General features: G+C 40.8%; 1 protein-coding gene across 3 annotated transcripts in view; it reads left to right on the top strand.

The window, feature by feature from the left end:
* The window catches only part of LOC136828436 (zinc finger protein 41-like), a 142,623-nt gene that overhangs the window by 5,531 nt on the left and 114,536 nt on the right, over nt 1-22,556 (top strand). For all 3 annotated transcript variants that reach the window (XM_067086492.1, XM_067086493.1, XM_067086495.1), the window contains exons 2-3: nt 1,956-2,090; nt 10,986-12,490. In XM_067086492.1, coding sequence (XP_066942593.1) covers nt 1,956-2,090; nt 10,986-12,490 — 1,640 coding nt within the window. The remainder of the gene's footprint in view (nt 1-1,955; nt 2,091-10,985; nt 12,491-22,556) is intronic.

Raw genomic sequence — 22,556 nt, 5'->3', positions numbered from 1 at the left:
GATGTTGGTGGGGTTTGCCCATGGGTAGTCGCTCCCTCAGTCCTAGGCTTCGACAAACAGCCACTGGAAAGGTGTCTCTGTGGATGTGAATCAGTTGTTGTCTGACTCTCAGGACTCCAGCCCGGACTTGGAAGTGCCTCAAGTGCTGGCTGCTCTTCTCCACTGCCCAGTTAGCGGTTTAAGGAGCCGGGCGCAGTCCTCAACCTTCTTGCAGCACACTGGACAGTCAAGAAACCGTCTTGCCCTCCGACTAAGAACACATTGTCCTTCTTTGTCAGAGACTTTGTCCTTCTTTGTCAGAGACTTAATTTATGATGTACACTCTCAGATTCAGGAGGGCATTTTGCCTAGTGAAAGCTTATTACATTAGGACAGTCTCTACCTTATTAGCTTTCAGGCACATATGTCACTCACTTCCATTCTGTAGTCGACGTACTGGAAATGCGAACCGATCTTCGCGTCTCACTGTTTGAAAGAAGTTGAAACAGTGTTTGAAAATTGCAGTACCTTGGGGCAGTTATCAGTGGCTGGCATGATATTGTGTGAAGAAGCATAGAAGTCTCTCATTTCTCCTACTATCTCTTCGCCTTGAAGTAGGGTGTTAAATCTTCAGGAGCCAGGGGGTACAGTGTGCCTGGAGTACCCACCAGTCTCAGTGGTTGGGTTGTGGTGTTTTCAGTGTAGGTGAAAGCATTGTCTGGTTGTTTTTATTGTGATACTGCACCCAGGGCAAGGGCACTTACTGATGCTTTGCTACCATCGGACATATCCTTTGTTGCAAAGCTCCCACCTAAGTAGAGCCACTCCACAGCTATACCGCCACTCAACTACAGGTTAAGATGAGCACCAACCAGGAGGCAGTAATTACCAGCAGTAGCTCTCTTACCAAATAAGGAAATGACAAGCATTGTCTTCAGTGCTGGCAACATTTCTATGTCAAAATCATTACTATAACTTAATGTTTTGTAGTAGAATATGTCTGTGCATCCCACCTCCTGTCACTGTAGGGTTCAGTTATGTAATTACTTGGTAAGTTACTTATATGAAAATGTTATTTTCATGATAAAATTAAGGTTCATTTATACTTAACAAGTAATTATGGACTGGAGCCCTCCCTCCTCCCTTCTCATGGACATAAGGGCACAAACAGAATGAGGTTTTCTGCTGAGTTGCTTCCAGTACTTCCGTTTGTGGATGGGCTTGTCACCTACACTAAACTATTGAAGAGCTACCGCTAATTTTTAAGTAAAGGTTGCTGCGTGAGTTAGAACTATAGCTATGTAATTACTTGGTAAGTATATATATGAAACTTAATTTTATCATGAAAATAACACATTGACAGATATGTCCATCTCAGTGGCAAAGTGATTAGAAGTACCTATATACTCGCAGACCCTGGAACATCTGTGAATATGAGGTCTAATCTATTACCAGAGATATGCATGGGTTTCTCAATTAGCTAGAAAAAATCACAGGATACTCTGAATTCAAGAACAGACCAGCCATGTTGATCTGTGGAATCTGAATAAGCCACTCACTGTGCTTTGCATTGCAGTCTCCACAAATAACACATGAAGCTTTGAATCCTGTGACTGAGCCATACTAATCCTCTCCAAAAGACAGTCATATATAGAATCATCAATGTCTGGATTGTGGTAAACAGCAAATATGTATACATTGTAGAACTTACTGAAATTTTTAAAGAATTTCGTGGCAACTACACTCTAACATACGATTAAAAAGATTACACAAGTAAAAAGAAAAATTCTTTAAAATAGGGTAAATAAAAGAACCTTTCCTTGAGACCATTACAAAATTAGGTCTATGATGAACCTGATTTTGGAATGTGTTTGCTTTATCATAAAGCACTTTATAGAATTCTAGTAGGGCAATGAGCTTTGCCATAAATTTTCATTGTAGTTTCATTTATATTTACAAAAAAAATAAAATTTCAGGCACAGATTGTTGGAATAGTTGAGATATATCAGCTGGAAGTTATCTTTTCATCATCAAAGGTTGTGTTTCCTCAAAAAACCCCACAGGATGGAATATTATGTGGAGCATTACTGAACATTGTTCAGTCAGTTCAGGTAAGAATTATTTATGGCATCTAAAACTGGAAAAAATCATTGGAATGTTAGTTTCATATTATGATCATACATATATAAATTTTTTATAAGTAACTTACCCAGTAATTACTGTACATAGCTATTAGTTTCTTTTAACCGGCACCTCAAAATTTTGAAATTGCGGGTCAGCTAATTTTTTATGGTTATGGCGACATGCCCCGCCCACTTTTCGGTGTAAGAGAAGGTACAACATAGCAAAGAGCTTCAATTTATTTCTGCCGGCTGTGGTTGAAGGACTGTGGTTGGCAGCAGCTTGAATTTTGGAATTTATACTTTGCTGGTTGTTTGACTTATCTTCAATTGGTGAAGCATTTAATTTCATGGCCTCTCAGCACAATTAACATAGTGTTAGGCGAATTTTGATCATTGATTGACGGCTCTCTGCCTGTTTTTTGGACTTGTATTAGACTTTTGTAGGATGTCTGACACTAGTAGTGGTAGCATTAGGTATTGCAGGAAAGGCTGCAATACTAGACTAACTAAAGAATCTTACAACTCACACACTGTTTGTATTCCATGTAGGGGACAAACATGTTCAGTAGATTTACGTTTTGAGGAGTGTAATGACGGGGATATCAAGAAGTGGAAGAATTTAGATGCACATCTCGGAAACTAGCTAGAGATAGGAAGATGAAAGCCATTGCTAAGGAATATAGTAAAGCTTTATCTAGTCAGGATTCATCCGCTAAGTCAGATGCAATTGCTCCTGTAATTTCTTCCGGTCCCATTCCATCTCCTCCATTCGTGCAACCATCTCCTTTACCTGGCTCTCACATTTCCGACCCCCAACACCATCGCCAGTCTGGAGTCAAAATCGACACTTGCTTTGAATTGATTTTGCAGTTATCGCTTAACCCTTAAACGCCGAAGCCTTATTTACAAAAACGTCTCCCGTATGCTGGCGGCGTTCGGGAGCTAGCGCAGAAGCGGAAAAAAAGTTTTTTTCAAAAATCACAGCGCGCTTAGTTTTTAAGATTAAGAGTTCATTTTTGGCTCCTTTTTTCCCATTGCCTGAAGTTTAGTATGCAACCATCAGAAATGAAAAAAAATATCATTATCATATATAAATATTGGAATATATGACAGCAAAAAAAAAAACTCGTATATAATTGTATACAAATCGCACTGTAAGCAAAACGGTTAAAGCTAATGAGTTAATTTTTTTTAGTTGTATTGTACACTAAATTGCGATGATTTTGGTATATAACAGATTGTAAAACGATTAAAGCAACACGGAGAAAATATTACCACAAAATGATGCATGAATTCGTAATGCGCGGACATAAAAAAGTTTTTTTCAAAAATTCACCATAAATCGAAATATTGTGCTAGAGACTTTCCAATTGTTTCAAAATGAAGGAAATTGATTGAATATTACTAGACTGTAAGTTTTTTAGCTTACAGTTGCATTTTTTTACCATTTTAATCGAGTTAAAGTTGACCGAAGGTTGATTTTTTCCTATTTATCGTTATTTATATGAAAATATTTCAAAAATGGTAAAAGCTAAAAGCATAATTTATTTTTTGTTGTCATCATGAAATTGCGCACATTTTGATGTATAACACTTTATGTAACGAATAATATAAAATGGCGAAAAAATTACGACAATGTGACTCAAGAAATGCTAGGATTTTTAGCGGAGTTCGCGCGCGCGGATGGAAGGAAAAAGTTTTTTCAAAAATTCACCATAAATCGAAATATTGTGCCAGAGACTTTCCGTTTGTTGCAAAATGAAGGTAAAGGATTGATTGTTACTAGAATGTAAGAATTTTGGCTTACGATTGCGTTTTTCAAGCATTTCGATCGAGTTAAAGTTGACCGAAGGTTGATTTTTTCTATTTATCATTATTTATATGAAAATATTTCAAAAATGGTAAAACTAAAAGCATGCTTTATTTTTGTTGTATTCTACATGAAATTGCGCACATTTTGATGTATAACACTTTATGTAACGAATAATATAAAATGGCAAAAAATTACGACAATGTGACTCAAGAAATGCTAGGATTTTTGCAGAGTGAAGGAAAAAGTTTTTCAAAAATTCACCATAAATCGAAATATTGTGCTGAGACTTTCCGTTTGTTGCAGAATAAAGGTAAATGATTGATTGTTACTAGAATGTAAGAATTTTGGCTTACGATTGCGTTTTTCGAGCATTTTGGTCGAGTCAAAATAGACCGAATGTTAAAATTTTGTCAGTTATAGTGATTTAAATGAAAATATTTCAAAACTGTTAAAAGGTAAAAGAATGATTTATTTTTTGTTATATTCTACATGAAATTGCGCACATTTTGATGTATAACACTTTATGTAACGAATAATATAAAACGGCGAAAAAATTACGACAAGGTGACTCAAGAAATGCCAGGATTTTCAGCGAAGGAAAAAGTTTTTTAAAAAATTTACGGATGCCCCTCAGGACACCCCGATGCTTCCTAGGGGTCGTAAAAGGCACGGGATGTGGTCCTTGGTCGCCTTCGGTCACACGTGGGTGAACAACACGGCGCTGAGAAGCTGGGTCACTTTGGCTGCTGGGTCCTTCTCCAGCATCCCAGTCTAAAACTCGTCTCACATGCTCACTACAGACAGGCAGTATGCGCCTTTCACGGTCCTGACGGCTTTGAGACATCTCTGCAAACGTCCTGTTGCAGCACAAATATGCAAACACTCGCCAAAGTTCTGCAAAACACGGATCGTCAAAAAATCGCTCTTGACGGTCCGGACGCTGATGCTGTCTGGTACGAAGAAGGAGGAATTCGGCGCATGCGGCGTCTGGGTGACGCTTATAAACAAAACAACAGCTTGATCCGTGAACTCCCAGCATCCATCAAGCGGCGTGATTTGAAACCTTCCGCAAACTAGGCCTATAATTATTTTTCCGCGAATATTTAAAAAAAGCATTTTTAGTCGATGTATGGTACGTCCACTTGACATCCAACAGACAATTTTCGTCGACGTATGGTACGTCCATTAGGCGTTTAAGGGTTAATTAGCAACATCAGTGAAAGTGCTTATGGATAAAAGCGAGTCAGAGCGCCGCGTGGCGCCCAGTGCAACTGTGTTGGTAGTGGAGGAGGTGGCTGTTCGGCCCGCCGATTCTCCTAGGCCAAAGGTCCCTGTCATACTCCCCAGCACCTGGGAGGAGGCAAACTGGCAGCCTAAGGAAGGTCGGCTGGGTCTGCCCCCGAGCAGTCGCCCCTCATTTCAGTCTGAAAGTGAGTCAGAGCACCTCATGGCGCCCACTGCAACTGCAGTGGTTGTGGAGGAGGTGGCTGTTCGGCCCGCCGATTCTCCTAGGCCGAGGTCCCTGTCATACTCCCCAGCACCTGGGAGGAGTCATATTGGCAGCCTAAGGGAGGTCGGTGGGGTCTGCCCCCGAGCAGTCGCCCCCACGGTTCAGTCTGTTGATGAATCCCAGAGTGCAACCAAAGGCCATTGGAAAGGCCTTCAAGTGAGTGCTCACTGTATGTCCTCCAGCTCCGAAGATTTTAGTCCCAGGCGCGCATGGCACTATGCGGACAAGTCACGCCTGCTAAAGCGGTGTGCAGTGGAGTTTGAGATTTCTTCCCCGTGTTCCTTGTAAGAACCCGAGGGCCCACTGGGGCAAGGATTCAGTGCGCCCATCGTGTAGTCACTGGGATACCCCGGAACAATTCTCTTCTGCTTCTTCTGACGATGGTCGTAAATTGGCGCTTAAGCGCCTTGTGGTGCGGAGACATTCGTCGTCAAATAAAGGAGCTACTACATTAGGAGTTGCGCACCCAGCACCTCTACCTCTACAATCAGCTACACCAGCAACTAGTGTCGAAGTGCCCAAACTCCCTTTTGTGATTGAGCGCCCACTGGCGCCATTCATCAACACCCATCTCCATAGCACCTTCTTAGTTGGTGCCATTCTTCGGACAATTGTTGGTTCCCATCTCCCAGTTGACGTTGGTGCCTGCTCCTCACCGCTTCTTAGTAGTGCCGTCTCGGACATTGTTCCTCCTCCAGTTGACCCGATTCAGAGCAAACTGGATAATATTCTCAGTTTGCTTCAGAAGGCTCCCCCTACAGCTCAGACGACAGCGGACTTATCGCTTTCTCCTGCCTCTTCTGAGGAAGAGGTTGTTCCTGATCAAGATGCGCCTTCATCGGCGTACTTGGCGCTGTTGAGGTTCCTGCTAGCAACTTATCCAAGCTGTTTCTCACCAGCTATTCCCTCTTCAGCTAATCGGAACTTGCGCACCTTCGTAAAAATATTTTTAAGGTGTTTGAAATGGTGAGCTTCCTTGACTGGGCGGTGGGCGCCTTGGCACGCAAACTTAGAGTGCGCTCCTTGTTACCTCAAGAGATCTCATCAAATCTCGTGGGAGTACTTTCCTCTATTGACAGAGGCGTTCGCGATAGTACGCAGGAGTTAGCCAGTCTGTATGCCATGGGTATTCTTAAGAAGAGGAAGCTTTGGTGCTCTTTTACCTCGAAAGGCATCACTCCATCGCAGAGATCAGCCCTCCTGTTCTCCCCTTGGACAAGACTTATATTTTTCCACAGGCTACAGTACTGAACATACCTTTTCCACAGGCTACAGTACTGAACATCACCTCTGACCTGCAGAAAAAGAACACTCAGGACCTGCTCACTGAATCTACGAGACGCCTAAAGGATTCTTCGGCTCTTCCTCCCAGATCTTCGTCTCCTCTGCAACCTACTTCCTTTTGGAGCTCCCGTTCTAGATCATAGATAAGGACGACAAGAACTTATATCTGTTTCCCACAGCGTTCCATCAAGAAGTCCTCTTCAAAGTCTTACTCCAAGAAATGACAACATAGTCCTCCGTATTCAGAAGGAGCGCGGCCCCTTCACTTTTGGGAACGGTGGGAACAAAAGGGAATGGAATCTTTGATAGTGCCTGTCCTGAAGGAGGGCTACACTGTCTCCTCTTTGAACATCCCTCCTCTAACCTGCAAGCCTGTCGAATTGACAGGTTACTCTCCAGGCTCAGAGAGATTTGCTGCTCTTTTGCTAGAGGTGAAGTCCCTTGTTCAGAAAGAGGCTATAGAGCTAGTAGAGGACATTCATTCTCTGGGATTCTAGAACCAGGCCCCTCAACAGTTCCACAATTGTTCATCAGAGTATTGACTTCACTAACAAAGTGGCTTCATTTGGTGGGGATAAAGATCTCTCTATATCTAGACAACTGGCTACTGCGTTCCCACTCAAAAGCACAATGTATGGAGGACATTCACACAACTTCTCTTGGCTCAGGAATTGGGCCTTCTCATCAATCGAAACAAGTCCTTCCTGACGCCTTCTCACGAGATTCCTTATTTAGGGGTGATGATCAGTTCTCGGGTTTTTCTGGTTTTTCCAGTCCCGAAGAGAATAGAAAGGTGTCTCCAGACAGTGGAAGAATTTCCAAATCTAAACTGTTGCTCGGCCGATCAGTGGATGAGTCTTCTAGGTACCCTCTCATCCATGGAACAATCCGTTACTCTGGAAAGACTTCACCTGAGACCTCTCCAGTTCTTCCTCAGACCCAGCTGGAACAGGGAAAAAGTCTCCAGACTCGTTCGTGTTTCCGATAACAATGGAAATCAAGGAGAATCTTCGTTGGTGGAATTCCAGGAAGAGACTATTGGAAAGGAAATCTCTTCATCATCTGATCCCCAGCCTAGAGTTCTTTTCAGACATGGCAAACCTAGGTTGGGGAGCTCTTTTGGGATTAAAAGAAGTGTCAGGAACCTGGTCCCAGGAACAGCAAAACTGGCACATCAGCGTAAAGGAATTACAGGCGATATTTCTGGGCCTACAGTGCTTCGCTTCAGAAATACGGGGGAGGGCAGTAGCAGTGCATTCAGACAGCACGACGGCACTGGCGTACATCAAGAAACAAGGAGGAACCCAATCTTTCTCCCTGTACAAAGACTAAAGGGACATTCTTCTTCGGTTGCACCAGAATGAAACTCAAGTGACAACGCGTTTTATTCTGGGAAGACTCAACGTTCTCGCAGACAAATTTAGTCCTCAAAGACAGATCCTCTCCACAGAATGGACATTAGACCTGTTGGTTTGTCTGGATCTGTGGAAGCTCAGGGGGAAACCAATGATAGATTTGTTCGCATCCTCCAGAAATCACCAACTTCCTCTCTTCTGCTCACCAGTTCCAGGTCCCTTGGCATGGCCGACCGATGCAATGTTGCAGGATTGGTCCAACAAAGACCTGTATGCCTGTCCCCCATTCGGTTTAGTGAGGCAGGTCATCAACAAATTCCGGTCTCATCAAAGCCTATCCATGATCTTGATAGCTCCCTTCTAGCCAACAAGAGAGTGGTTCCCAGACCTACTAGAACTTCTTGCGGACTTCCCAAGAATGCTGCCACAGAGGCAACAACTTCTCAGGCAACCTCATTTCCGTCGGTTCCACCAAAAACCTGTCTTCTCTGGCCTTGACAGGGTTCAAACTGTTAGGCGACTGCTCCGAAAGAAGGACTTTTCAAGAGCAGCTGCAGATGCAATTGAGAAGTATAGAAGACAGTCTTCAGATAATGTCTACCAGGCAAAATGGTCCATCTTCAGGCCTTGGTGTAGACAAAATAATGTGTCCTCTTCTAAGACCTCTGTAGCAGAAATAGCGGACTTTCTCCTGTTCCTACGCTCCGCTAAAGGAATTTCTACCTCTACCATTAAAGGATACAGAGCTATGCTTAGCTCAGTTTTCCGCTATAAAAGAATGGACTTATCGTTGAACCAGGATTTGTCCGACCTGATTAAGTCCTTTGAAACCGCAAAGCCTAAAGAAAAAACCTTTGCTGTCCTGGAACTTAGACGTGGTCCTTAAGTGGCTTTCCAGTCACGTTTTGAGCCCATGCAATGTATCTCTTTAAGGGATCTAACTAGGAAGAGACTTTTTCTGGTCGCCTTGGCCACCACTAAGAGCTCCAGTGAAATCCATGCTTTAGACAGAAACATAGGATTTTCTCAAGGGAGGGCAGTTTGCTCCTTTTCCCTAGACTTTCTGGCTAAGAACGAATCGCCATCGAATCCATGGCCTCGTTCTTTTATGATCAAGACCTTGTCCGAGATAGTGGGTCCGTCTGAAGAAGAAAGAACTCTCTGTCCAGTAAGGGCCCTTAAGTTTTATCTTCACAGAACGAAGGACATTTGTGGTACTTCAAGAAACCTTTGGTGTTCTGTGAAATATCCCTCTAGACCCTTGTCTAAGAGTGCCCTGGCATTTTTCTGAGGAATCTGATTTCCGAAGCACATTCCAAGGTGAACGAAGACTCACTCATCTTTAAAGATAAAACCCATGAGATAAGAGCAGTCGCTAAGTCTTTAGCATTTAAGCACAATCTATCCCTTACGTCAATTGTACAAGCGACGTTTTGGAAGTGGAAGTCGGTGTATCGCATTATTTAAGGGATATCGAGACGACTTACAATTAATGCAGTACCTTGGGTCCGTTTTGTGCGGCTGAAGTGGTGTTGGGGAAGGAAACGTAGAAAGCAATGTCCTTTCTTCAATCTCTTTGCCTTGCCTAGGGTGTTGAGTTTTGGTGAGCCTGGGAATACTATGTACTTGGAGTACCCTTCATTCTTTTGGTTATGGTTGGGTATTGGTGTTTTTAATTTGATTTTTGGTGCTTATGGTGACTATTTACTCTGGTTATTTTGTGTGGTACTGCGCCCTGGCTAGGGCCATCTTGTTGTACTTTGCTAGCCATTGGAATTTAGTCCATCGCTACACAGCACCCACTGTAGTACTAGGCCCTCAAGGCTTTACTGCCTCGCCTCTACTGGATAAGATGAGCACCAACCAGAGCCAGTATCTTACTGTAGCACATTACTATTAATAATGTTTTGGGGTAGATAAGTCCAACATTCCCACCTCCATTCAATGTGGGAATCAGCTATGTAATTACTGGGTAAGTTACTTATATAAAAATGACATTTTTATAATAAAATAAAGTTTTATATATACTTACCCAGTAATTACATAATCGGAGCCCACCTGCCTCCCCTCACTTGGACATAAGGGCATAAACAAATTGAAGCTCTCTGCTATGTTGTACCTTCTCTTACACCCGAAAGTGGGCGGGGCATGTTGCCATAACCATAACAAACTAGCGGACCCGTAATTTCAAAATTTTGAGTTGCCGGTTAAAGGAAACTAATAACTATGTAATTCCTAGGTAAATATATATAAAACTTTATTTTATTATAAAAATGTCATTTTTATATATACTGTACTTGCCCAGTAATTACATAATCGGAGCCCGCCTGCCTCCCCTCAGTTGGACGTAAGGGCATAAACAAATTGAAGCTCTCTGCTATGTTGTACCTTCTCTTACACCCAAAAGTGGGCGGGGCATGTTGCCATAACCATAACAAACTAACAGACCTGCATTTTCAAAATTTTGAGCTGCCGGTTAAAAGAAACTAATATCCATGTAATTACTGGGTAAGTATGTATAAAACTTTATTTTATTATAAAAATGTCATTTTTAAAACTTTATATCTTGGGCTAATGGTCAAAGTGTTTATCAGATTCCTGTGTTGTAAGAACTTTTACAATACTTGAAATAATATACTGTATTATTTGGTGAATTGATTTTCATATCGCAAAGTAAAAACTTATTTTTAATTGCTTACTTGAAATGTACATTGCCATAAAATATAGCCTCAGATCATTTTATATTACTGTATGTATTATGTCACTGTCCATACCTTGAGATTCAGCAATTGGATTGTTAAGGTTATTAAGCACAGAAAATATACTTTACCATATTGCCTATTACGTTATTACCCATGGAAATTTGATTATTCATTAAGTTAGTAAGTATGGCAGTGTGATGTTTATATTATTTCTTGCAGAGGATGATTGGTGAAATATCAAACACGTACCAAGAAAAACCTTTGTGCGAGTTTCAAGCGTCTGAAAAAGGTTCAAGCCAAAGCAAGACAAGACTATGTGATGAAGGAAACGAGTGTGCTGAATTTCATGAGTCACCACACCAAGTGAAGGATTTTATTCAGAGTCAACAGGAATCAGATTGTATGTCGTCACACCTTAACCAAGTTGAGCATTGTGGAGGTCAGAGTGGGGATTGTTTATCTCCTCAGCATCCAACAACCAAGGAAACAGAAGCTGCAAATGTTCTTATGAATCTCTCTGGGAAAGCAGACAGAATCATTCATGGAAGATTGGAGACTAGTATACATTCCAAAGTATTATCTGAGCTTGACCATAAATCAACAGTATTTCTTCTTCCCACGAGTGGGTCACCCACTTCTAAGTTGGACTTGAATATTAAGAGAGAGCATAGTATAGTGTGTGATGAAGTGCCACAGATCAACGAAAAAGACTTGCTGCCTTTAGCCACCCAGGTTCTCTGTCAGTTTTGTTCCAAACAGTGTGAAGACCTTGTGGAGCTTCATGAGCATGTGCTGGCACTGCATAATGTTCCTGATGGTGAGCTCCCGTTAATGTCATCTACTAAGAGGTTAAAAAATTCCTGTGAAGAAGAAAGACTGGAGGTTGAAGGTACTCTCTGTCCTTTGACCACTAGCAAAACCAAAAAGGATGTTTTGATTCATAACAGTGGGAGTTCATTGAAAACTGTTGTGTTCACTAAAAATCAGTTATTAGATGGAAGGGTTATGGGGGAATCAGAAAAATACAAAAATGCATCTCCTTTAGTAAGTTCCTGTATTTCTCAAGAAAACAATGATCTGGCACTGTTACATCATTCTGAAAATAAGAGTAAAAATAGTATACTTTCTCATGACACAGTGAAGACATTTCAAGTTATTGTGCCACCCAGAGGAGTGGGGAAGAGCTACGAACTTGAATCCTTTCTCTTAGAACAGCAGCAAATACAGACAGTCACAGTTAAAAGTGAAAAGGAAAACCAAAACCAACAAAGGCATGGAGATGAGGTGGCCGTTAATTTACCCATGGCAGATACATCTAAACACACTGTAGTTGCTAATGATGTACTTGCTATAGCAGTTGAGCCATTGCAGATCAAAAGTATTGAAGCTAAGGTAACAATTTTTGTGTGTCTTAAGTGTAGTTGGAGTTACACACATTCTCATGAATTTAAAAACCACAAGTGTTCAGGTGACCAACCTTTTATTAAAACTTGTGTAGATGGATCAGTTGTTCTTGTCGATAGTCCTTCTGCAGAGGAGGATCATCTTCAACCTTCAAATTATAATATTTGGTATTTTCCCGAATTTCTTATTCGACAAAGGTCCAAGCGTGCCAAAGAAGGAAGTCAAAACCTGGAAATAGTTCATTGTGGTTCGGGAAGAAAGTTACAGCTGTTCACTAGTTACCAGCCATCTTACCTTGGTGATCAGTTCATATCTTTCAGGTTAGTTATCCTACAATTTTCATCAAGTTTTGTTGTACTGAATATACTTTACTCCCTGTTAGAATTATTGGTTGGCCTTGTAGTGTCCCCTGAATAAAGTATTAACTGCTCTGGTAGCTTAATGTGTTACTTGATACACATATACTAATTATAGTATACTTACCATGTATGGACAACAACATCTGTAAAAAAAAAAAATAAGAATTTGCACTTTTTAAATTCTTCAATATAAAAAGGAGTAACACTCTCCTGGTACCCCAGGGTTCTATAAGACAGACAAATCAGTTACAAAGAATTCTCTTATAGATGGTCTTGGCAAGAACAGTGCTTGTTGCCACAGTGATAGAATGTAAAGGACTCAGGGCAGGAGGGCTGTATCTCCTGTTCTACAACGATTACCTAGGTTCTACATCTTACTCGCAGAGAAGGTCACTTAGCCTAGAAACCACTCCTAAACTTAATTTAGCCAGTCCTGCTGTTCTTCTACTCTACTCCTATTCCCTCATTTTCTCTTGTTACTAGCCCTCCTACTATTAATCCACCTACTCCTGTGCCTGGCTCCCTTGCTCCCGAACCTAATACCATTGCCAATCTTGAAGCTAGGTTTGACAAGAAAATTAACCTCTTAGTTAATACAGTGGTGGAGTTAGGATCATCAGTGTTAATGAGCAAAGTGTATGCAGAAAAAGTGACAAGTGACAGTATTTTGCAAGTGGAGGAGGTGGCTACTTGTCCCGCCGGTTCTCTTAGACTAAGGTCCCTGTCCTGCTCCCCTGAACCTGGGAGAAGACAGTGGAAGTCCAAGGGAGGCCAGTGGGGTTTGCCCACGGGTAGTTGCCCCTTCAATCGAGCCTGTGGCACATTCCCAGATATCAACAGACAGCCACTGGAAAGGCATCTCACTGGATGTTCACCAGTGGTTGTCTGCCTTACTTGTCAAAATAATAAACCGAGAAACGCCATCCAGATTATTATTCTGGCGAAAAAGAATGGTATTTTTAAGGGTGAATGAATTGAAACAATAATAAAAAAAGTTAAGTACTGTATACCTCAGTTTTACCAGACCACTGAGCTGATTAACAGCTCTCCTAGGGCTGGCCCGAAGGATTAGACTTATTTTACGTGCTAAGAACCAATTGGTTACTTAGGAACGGGACCTACAGCTTATTGTGGAATCCGAACCACATTATAGCGAGAAATGAATTTCTATCACCAGAAATAAATTCCTCTAACTCTTTATCAGCCGCCTGGCGGAATTGAACTCCAGCCCATCGAGTGACAGTCCGAAGCTCTACCGACTTACTCAACGAAGGGCTAATTGAGACAATAATATGCCAGCTATATGACGTTTGTGCATCCTTAGTGAGCATGACATTCCCATTTATTATCATTCAGTTTGAGGGTGGCCGCCATTGTAGATAGCATTTCATGCGTAACCGCACTAGTGTTCTCCTGCATTTTCACCATGTTGCACTATGTAAAGTGGCTCTTCTTCATTTATTGTGGGCAAAACAAAAGACTTATTATCTGAAGTTAGTAGCTTTGAGGAATCTAGTCTTCAAACCAAAGATATAGTGAATCAGACTGGTGTTAGTGAGAGGAGTGTTTGGAAGTAAGTGGCAAGGTTCAACTCGGAGACCCCTGAGCCTTTGAAATGGCCTGGATGCCCTCACTGAACACACCAGGGTTCGATTTCTTCACTATGCAAGCTGTTAAATGAGGGTTTTGTTGTAACTCACTCTTCAACACACTTGTAGCCCTTTTACAGATCTTACGAGGGCATCCAGGCCATTTCAAAGGCTTCGGGGTGTCCAAACTATCACCCTTCCTGAACCTTGCCACGTACTTCCGAACACTCCTCTCACTAACACCAGTTTGGTTCACTATATCTTTGGTTTGAAGGCAGATTCCTTCAAAGCTATTAACTTCAGATGATAAGTCTTTTGTTTTTTACATAATAAATGAACAGTAGCCACTTTACACAGTGCAACATGGTGAAAATGCGGGAGAACAATAGCACAGTCACACATGAAATGCTATCCACAATGGTGGCCGTCCTGAAACTGAACGATAATAAAGTTGGAATGTCATGCTCACTAAGGATGCGCAAACGTCACATAGCTGGCATATTGTTCTGTATCAATTTATTCACCCTCAAAAATACCATTCTTTTTTGCCAGAATAATAAACCAGTGGGCATTACCCAGTTTATTATTTTGAAAAATATAGTGGTTCTGACAATTCCAGCGCAGACAAGAAGCACCATAAACACTTTCTAGATTCGTCACGTCCGTTGAAGAGATATGCAGATGATGTGGGTCGCCATTCTCCGCTTCCTGTTAAGAGTCAGAGTTGACCCCTGGTATTCGCGGGGATGTGATAACCACGTGAATACTTGACACCCTCTGAGGATACTTAAACACCAAAAAACCCTCTAAAAATGCTTATATCTGAGTATTTTTATAGTTTTATCACAAAAAGTGCATTTAGTCACAAAAATATGAAAATACAGTAATTTGTGAATATTTCTATATAAAAATACTGCAAATAGGCAAATTTTCCGTGAATAATGTGTACAGTAAACCCCCCATATATGCAGAGGATGCATACTAGACCCCCCTCCCCCCAAATTGTTAAAATCCATAAATAGTTAACAGCACCCTCTAAAAATGCTTGTAACTGCCTGTCTTCAAAGTTCAAACACCAAATGTATACTTCCAGTATCATCCCACATCAAATATACTTTAAATTATTATCCTATTACTGTATTAATCTTTGAAATTATATTAATATCATTTCAATGTCATCCTAATTTACCCTAAAAAATATATACGTAGCCAATAACAGAGAGAGAGAGAGAGAGAGAGATGAGAGAGTTGCATGGTTAAACAATTAAAAATGTCAGTAATACAGTATATTATGTATATATCTTTCTATCAACCACTTTCCCTTTCTATCTATCTATCTCTCTATCCACCGCTCACCTTTTGCATGAGAGAGAGAGAGAGAGAGAGAATGCAGAATGGGCAACATCATATATTAGACTAGCAAGAGGGCAACACTTTCTACCCTTGTGGTCAATATGTCAAGATATTTGACATATTTTACAGGTTACACCCCCCCCCTTGCTCGAGGAGACTGGGAAAAAATTTATTTAGCTAAAACCTTACCAAGTCACTCAATTTTCTTTAATGAATTGATAATTTGCTGTTTTTATATAAGTAACTTACCAAGTAATTACATAGCTATAGTTTCCTCTTTAATAAATTAAAAATTCATGGTAATGCTTCAAAGCTCAGTGTAGATGACTGGTCCCACCCACTCATGGAATACCAGGAACAACTCAGCAGACAACTCCAGTCTATTTCTGCCGCACTCAAGTAAACACCAAGTGTTGATGGCAGCTTTGTTCTTAAATTTGCTGGTTGGAAACCAGATTTCGTTGAAGTATTATCATTGATTTCGGGTAGTCTTCAAGCCTACAGCTCTCAGGATCAGTATTTTATTGTTTTGTTATTAAGAACTGATTCAAGTTTATCATATTTCACTAGGCTACAGTAGTGAATTCGCAGTCAAGTTGGTTAACTACTGGTAGTTTAGTTTACCACGCTACCACCTTTAACCGGTTAATGTAATAAACATAAACGAAGCATTCATTAATGAAGCAATGTTTACGGTAATGAATTACTTTCTGCAAGTCTCAAATAATGTTTGTTAGGATTTGCAACATGTTTGTATGATGATACTCTGTGTACTTAAACAATTCTCGGTAAAGATTAACTTTCCTTTTCCGAATAGCATAATAACGTAAATATTGTGTTTGCTACCTGTCCAACTTTTTGGTAGTAAACCTATCTGAAAGTCTCTATTACACGATGGCCTGAGGGAGAGGCTTAAGATACAAATGGCTAAATGTCGGCTTTAATGGTTATAGTGCTGTTACATCTTGCTACAATTGACTGTGCTTCCCCAATCCCAAACCACAACAACCCACAATGCACCAGTCATAAGCAGAGCTTCGACATGCGCAGTATAATAAGTAAGACTTAATACATAACAATCTCAATGTCTGATAGGATTTGAGATATGTCTGTATGATGGTCCTCAGTGTACTTCAAACTATGTCAGTAAAGGTTAACTTTTCTTTTTCTGAGTAGCGTAAAAAACTTCATATTGCGTTCACTACCTTGTTTACCGATTAGCGTAATATAACTTTAATAAATATTGTGTCCTCTACCGATCGAATATTTTCAGTAATGAATACATATCTGCAATCTCGAATTATGTTGGTTAGGATCTGAGATATGTTTGTATGATGGTACTATGTACTTCATAAAGAATTAACTGAACATCTTATTGTTACATTTTCCTTTGCAGAGAACTGAAAAGTTTAAGGGCAGGAATGCAGTAGGAGAGAATTGTGCCTAATGCTTTGGTTACAATGAGCTTTAGCAAGAAGACATTCTCGTCAGCCAAGAACCATGCTTTGATATTTGCTTCGGCAGTACATTTACTAAACAAGATGACACAAATTGTGAAGTTTTTTTTTTTTTTGGTTAGCTCATACTAAGGTGTGCCCAGTAGTGCTCACCAGCTCCCGAGCTAAAAGTGCTGGGCACCCACTATCAAGAACTTCGGCATGTACTCTCGGGTGCTCGGCGCCAGTTACTAAGATCCTAGCGCCAACTTGTAGGCGCTCGATGCCAGTTAACTGAGATCCTGGCACCAACTCTTGGGCACTCGGCACCAGTTACTGAGATCCTGGTGCCAACTCTCTCCTACTGCTGGCCCTCCTGCCTTTTTTATCCACTTGTTCCCGCTCCTGCGCCTGGCTCCCTTGCTTCCTTCCCATGCCATTACCAGTCTTGTGTCAGGGTTAACAGATGTTAACCTTGTAATAATAGTGATGTGTTGTGCAGTGGAGGAGGTGGCTACTCATCCCTCGATGCTCCTAGACAAACGTCACTGTTAGACTCCCATGCACCAGGGAGGAGGCAAACTGGAAGTCCAAGGGAGGTGTGGGGGGATTTACACACAGGTAGTCGCCCCCTCAATCAAGCCTGTTGCCAGTCCAAGGTATCGACAGACAGCCACTGGAAAGGAGTCTTATTGGATGTGTAGTGAAGGGGTAGCTACCCGGCCCCTCAGATCTCCTAAACCTAATCCCTGCCAGACTCCCATGCACCAGGGAGGAGGCATCCTGAAGTCCATGGGAGTCCGGAGGGGTTTGCCCCCGGGTAGTTGCCCCTCAGTCGAGCCTGCTTTCTGCAAGCGTCGATGGACAGCCATTGTAAAGGCATCCATAGAGATGTATTTTTTAAAGTTTTCCTAGCCTTCGGTTAACTCTTCCACTGCAAAGCTGCCACTTTGAGTAGCAGGCGCTCCTGACTATGCTGCCACATCACTACAGGTTAAATGGAGACGTGGAACACCAGCATTGGCACCAAGCAGAACATAAGCTCCCAAGTGCCTAATAGCGCCCAAGCTTCCAATAGCACCCAAGCTCCTATAGCGCCAGAGCTCGTCTTCAAATAGCTTACAGCACCAGCTCTCATGCATCTGGCCCCAGTCTACTAGTGGCTGATGCCAGTCTCTCTCTAGCTCAGCGCCTGCCTCTTCTAAGAACAGACTGTTGTTCTTTTTTGAGCGCAATTTCCAACTGAAGGCCTAGCTCCGGTCATCAAGTGGCCAACTATAGTCTCTGATCATTGGGTGTCCTTCTTAAGTATCAGACTCCCTCCTTTGAGTACCATACAACCTCTCTTAGGCAGTTTTGTCTCTTTTCAGCCTGTTCCACCTTCACCTAGAGTTCCAAACTGGCTGAATTGCTCCCTTTTGTGACATCAGTTAGTGTCTCAAAGCACTGTCCTTTGCAGACAGGGTCTTTTTTGTTGAATTTTTGAGCTTGTTGAAGAAGGCTGTCACCTCTTTAGGGAGTTGGGAGTCTGACTTAGTTTTTTTAAGAGAGCAAGACAAGTGTTTTTTGCCGTTCCCTCCCTCTGATGCGTAGACGGAATTAGTCCTGCAGCAGAAGTCTTCACTCCTGGTTGTGTTCAAGACCATTGTTGCCCATGGCCAGTTTTTTGTATATCTTTGGACTTTCCAAGTTCCTATAAGTGTGTCAGATATTGGTTTTTAACTAAGTACAGTTCCACAGATGTTGTCAGAGTGTACGAGGTGTCATCGAGTCCACGCAAGGCATTATTGCACTTAGTTGTCTGCGAGTCTGCACGAGGTTCTAGAAGTTTGTTCGCTTGTAGAGACCAACTGAACAGTCCTGTCGTCCACACTCCAGGGCAATTGGGTGGTGTTCCTGGATATGTAGGATACTTCATTTCATATCCACATACAGACTCCAGAAGATTTCTCAGACGCATCTTACCAGATAGGGTCTTCAAGTGTGAGAATTTAGGCTTCGATATCTATGGCATAAGACTTCATTTCTTCTCAATCCTCCTCATTCCTAGACTGCTGTATTCCTCTAGACAAGATCACAGTCCTTACTTTTTACTTACTTTTTACATCAGCTCTCACCACCAAGCGACAGGAGGGTTTTCCTGTGGATGATAAATAGAATGTTTTTTCTAGTCCAACTGGAATTTTTGGCAGTTGAACTTAGCTGCCAGAAACTCACTCTTCCTCTCAAGTGGATCTTGAATCCCCTGAACTGTCAGGTTATGTGCCTCTGTGGGGCAGGCCGATCTTGGCTGTCCACATCCTTAAAGGAATCTTCTAGCCTGGCCAACAGACTCTTCTCTGCAAGATCTTTTCAACTTGGATCTCGAAGCTCTTCCACCGTTCAACATGGTGAAGGAAGGGCTGGACCAGTTTTCAGGTTTATCACAATGTAATAATGACACTTTTAGCCCAGTTCTGGACCATGAATATTGGTTCCTGAACCAGATATGGTTGTTGGTTGACTCTTCACGACTCCTTCCACAATCCATTTCTACTCAGACAACCTCACTTCAAAAGATACCACTAAAGGGTGGACAACTTTTCTTGGACAGATTTAGACTTCAGTTGCTTGCCTGGAAGGAATGAACTTTTCAAGCGACTGCAGAGAATGTTGCAAGATGCAGACAGCAGTCTTCTTGCCAAGTATTCCAATCTAAGTAGGCAGTCTTCCTTCAATGGTGTAAGAGCTACAACATCTCGTCTGCGAATTCCTCTTTAGCTTTGATAGCGGAACTCCTTCTATTCCTGAGGACCACCAAGGGAGCTATCTTCTTTCACCTTCAAGGGGGCACAAAGCAATGCTAGGCTTAGTATGTAAACACAAAGGTCTAGTTTTATCTTCTAACCAAGATCTCAACTGGGCTCTCAGTGTGGCTTTAATCTAACCATATCTTCCATACGGACTGGTATTGCCAGATAGATAATGTCCATAATTTTTGCTCAAGGTACCCAGCAGTGTTGGGTGAGTAGTTTTCACAGTAGATATGTAAAAATCCCTAGCAGTGTTGGCTCAGAAAGGAGGAGAAACGATTTTCCCTCCTTCTGGGATAGAACAGCAGATGATATAATTGATCTTTTCACCCATTGTTTTTAGAAAAAGTGCCTGTTTGGCCCTATTAACCTAAACGCCGAGCCTCTATTTACAAAAACGTCTCCTGTATGCTCAGAGTCGGGAGTTAGTGCCGGCGGAAAAAAGTTTTTTCAAAAATCACAGCACGCTTAGTTTTTAAGATTAAAGTTCATTTTCCTTTTTTGTCATTGCCTGAAGTTTAGTATGCAACCATCAGAAATGAAAAAAAATATCATTATCATATATAAATATTGAAATATATGACAGCAAAAATTTTTCATATATAATTTTATACAAATTGAAACGGTTCTAACGGGTTATTTTGTTTTTCTTTGTATTGTACACCGATGATTTTGTATATAACAAATTGTAAAACGATCAAAGCAACACAGAAAATATCACAAAATGATGCATGTTTGGCCATAAATCGAAATATTGTGCTAGAGCGTTTGTTGAAAAGTGAAGCTAATTGATTGAATATTTGAAGTGTTTTAGCTTACAATTGCAGTTTGTTGACCGAAGTCGAATTTTTTTTTTATTTATCGTGATTTATATGAAAATATTTCAAAACTGATAAAAGCTACAACCATCAGTTATTTTTTGTTGTATTGATGAAATTGCTCACAATATATAAAACTTTATGTAACGACTAATATAAAACGGTGCCGACAACGTGACGAAAGAATTTCTGAGATGTTTCAGTCTTGACGTAAGGAAAATGTTTTTTTTTTTTAAATTCACTATAAATCAAAATATTGTTCAGACTTCCAATTTATTGCAAAATGTAAATGATTGAATATTACTAGAATGTAAGAGTTTTAGCTTACAATTGCGTTTTCGACCACGAGTTAAAGTTGGGAGTTTGAAATTTTGCAGTTATCGTGATTTATGTGAAAATATTTCAAAACTGATAAAAGCTACAACCATGAGCTATTTTCTGTTGTATTTTACATGAAATTGCGCACATTTTCATATATAAAAGTTTGTTGGCTATTATTTGAAAGAATTTCTGAGATGTTGTTACGCGCAGACGTAAGGAAAAAATTTTTTTTTTTTTTTTTTTTTTTTTCAGAAATTCACTATAAATCGAAATATTGTGCTAGAGACTTCCAGTTTGTTGCAAAATGAAGGTACATGATTGAATTTTACTAGAATGTAAGAGTTTTAGCTTATAATTGCGTTTTTGACCATTTTGAGTTAAAGTTGACCGAAGGTTGAAATTTTGGCAGTTATCGTGGAAAATATTTCAAAACTGATAAAAGCTACAACCATGAGTTATTTTCTGTTGTATTCTACATGGTGCATATATAAAACTTTATGTAACGACTAATATGCCATCAAAAAGTGATTTAAAGAATGGCTAAGGAAAAAGTTTTTCAAAAATTCACAATAAATCGAAATATTGTTAGAGACTTCCAATTTGTTGCAAAATGAAGGTAAATGATTGAATATAGAATGTAAGAGTTTTAGCTTACAATTGCGTTTTTACCATTTTTTGATGCAGTTGAAATTTTGCAGTTATCGTGGTTTATATGAAAATAACCAAACTGATAAAAGCTACAATATGGGTTGTATTTTCTGTATTTTCATGGCACATTTTCATATATAAAAGGTTTAAAACAGTGCAAAAATTACGACAAAATGACGCAAAAGAAGACAAAAGGAAAAGTTCTTTTCAAAAATTCACCATAAATCGAAATACTGTGCAGAGACTTCCAATTTGTTGCAAAATGAAGGTACGTGATTGAATATTACTAGAATGTAAGAGGTTTAGCTTACAATTGCGTTTTTCGACCTTCAGTCAAAGTGACCAAAGGTTGAAACTAGCTGACTACGTCCACTTGACACCCAACAGACAATTTTAGTCGACGTATGATACGTCCAGTAGGCGTTTAAGGGATCCTCGAAATCTGGGACAATGGAGGAAAAGATATATTGTCCTCCACTTGTTTCAGTCCCACATATATTGGGAGTTTGTGCCTGATGAACAGGTCCACTTCCGGTTATGGAAGCATATTGGCTATTGTTTGAAAAGAGTGGTTGTCCAACATCCACTCTGTTGAAGCTGTCGTTTTCCTTGATAGAGTCTGCTATTACGTTGAGAGACCCTGTGAGGTGAATTGAAGATAGGTGCCTCTTCTTTACTTGTGCCATCCAAAGGATGGCTAGCATTACCATGTTGAGTGGAAGTGAATGTGATGCCGATCTTTTGATGCAGGACATTGCAGTCATATGTTGTCCAGAACCAATAGAATATGTGTCTCTTCTGGAGGTTTGAGTTTGAGACAAAAAGACAGCCCCAAGGTTCCAGGAAATTGAAATGACACGTCCTCAGAGTAGCTGAACCCTTCTGATCCTCCCAATGTCCTCCCCAGCCTGTCAACAAGCAACTGTGTGTATTGTCACTCTTACAGATGGAGACGTCAGGATGACTTGTTTCACCAGAAGTTCCTTCTGGGAAAATTTGTTCATGATTCTTTTCAGACTTGCATCTTTTTCTTTGTGCGATAGCCAAAAATCACGTTTTTCAGTTGCAAT

The sequence above is a fragment of the Macrobrachium rosenbergii genome, chromosome 42, assembly GCF_040412425.1.
Source record: "Macrobrachium rosenbergii isolate ZJJX-2024 chromosome 42, ASM4041242v1, whole genome shotgun sequence".
Lineage (NCBI taxonomy): Eukaryota > Metazoa > Arthropoda > Malacostraca > Decapoda > Palaemonidae > Macrobrachium > Macrobrachium rosenbergii.
The sequence above is the reverse complement of the archived record's forward strand: the minus strand, read 5'-3'. Positions and strand labels throughout refer to the sequence as shown.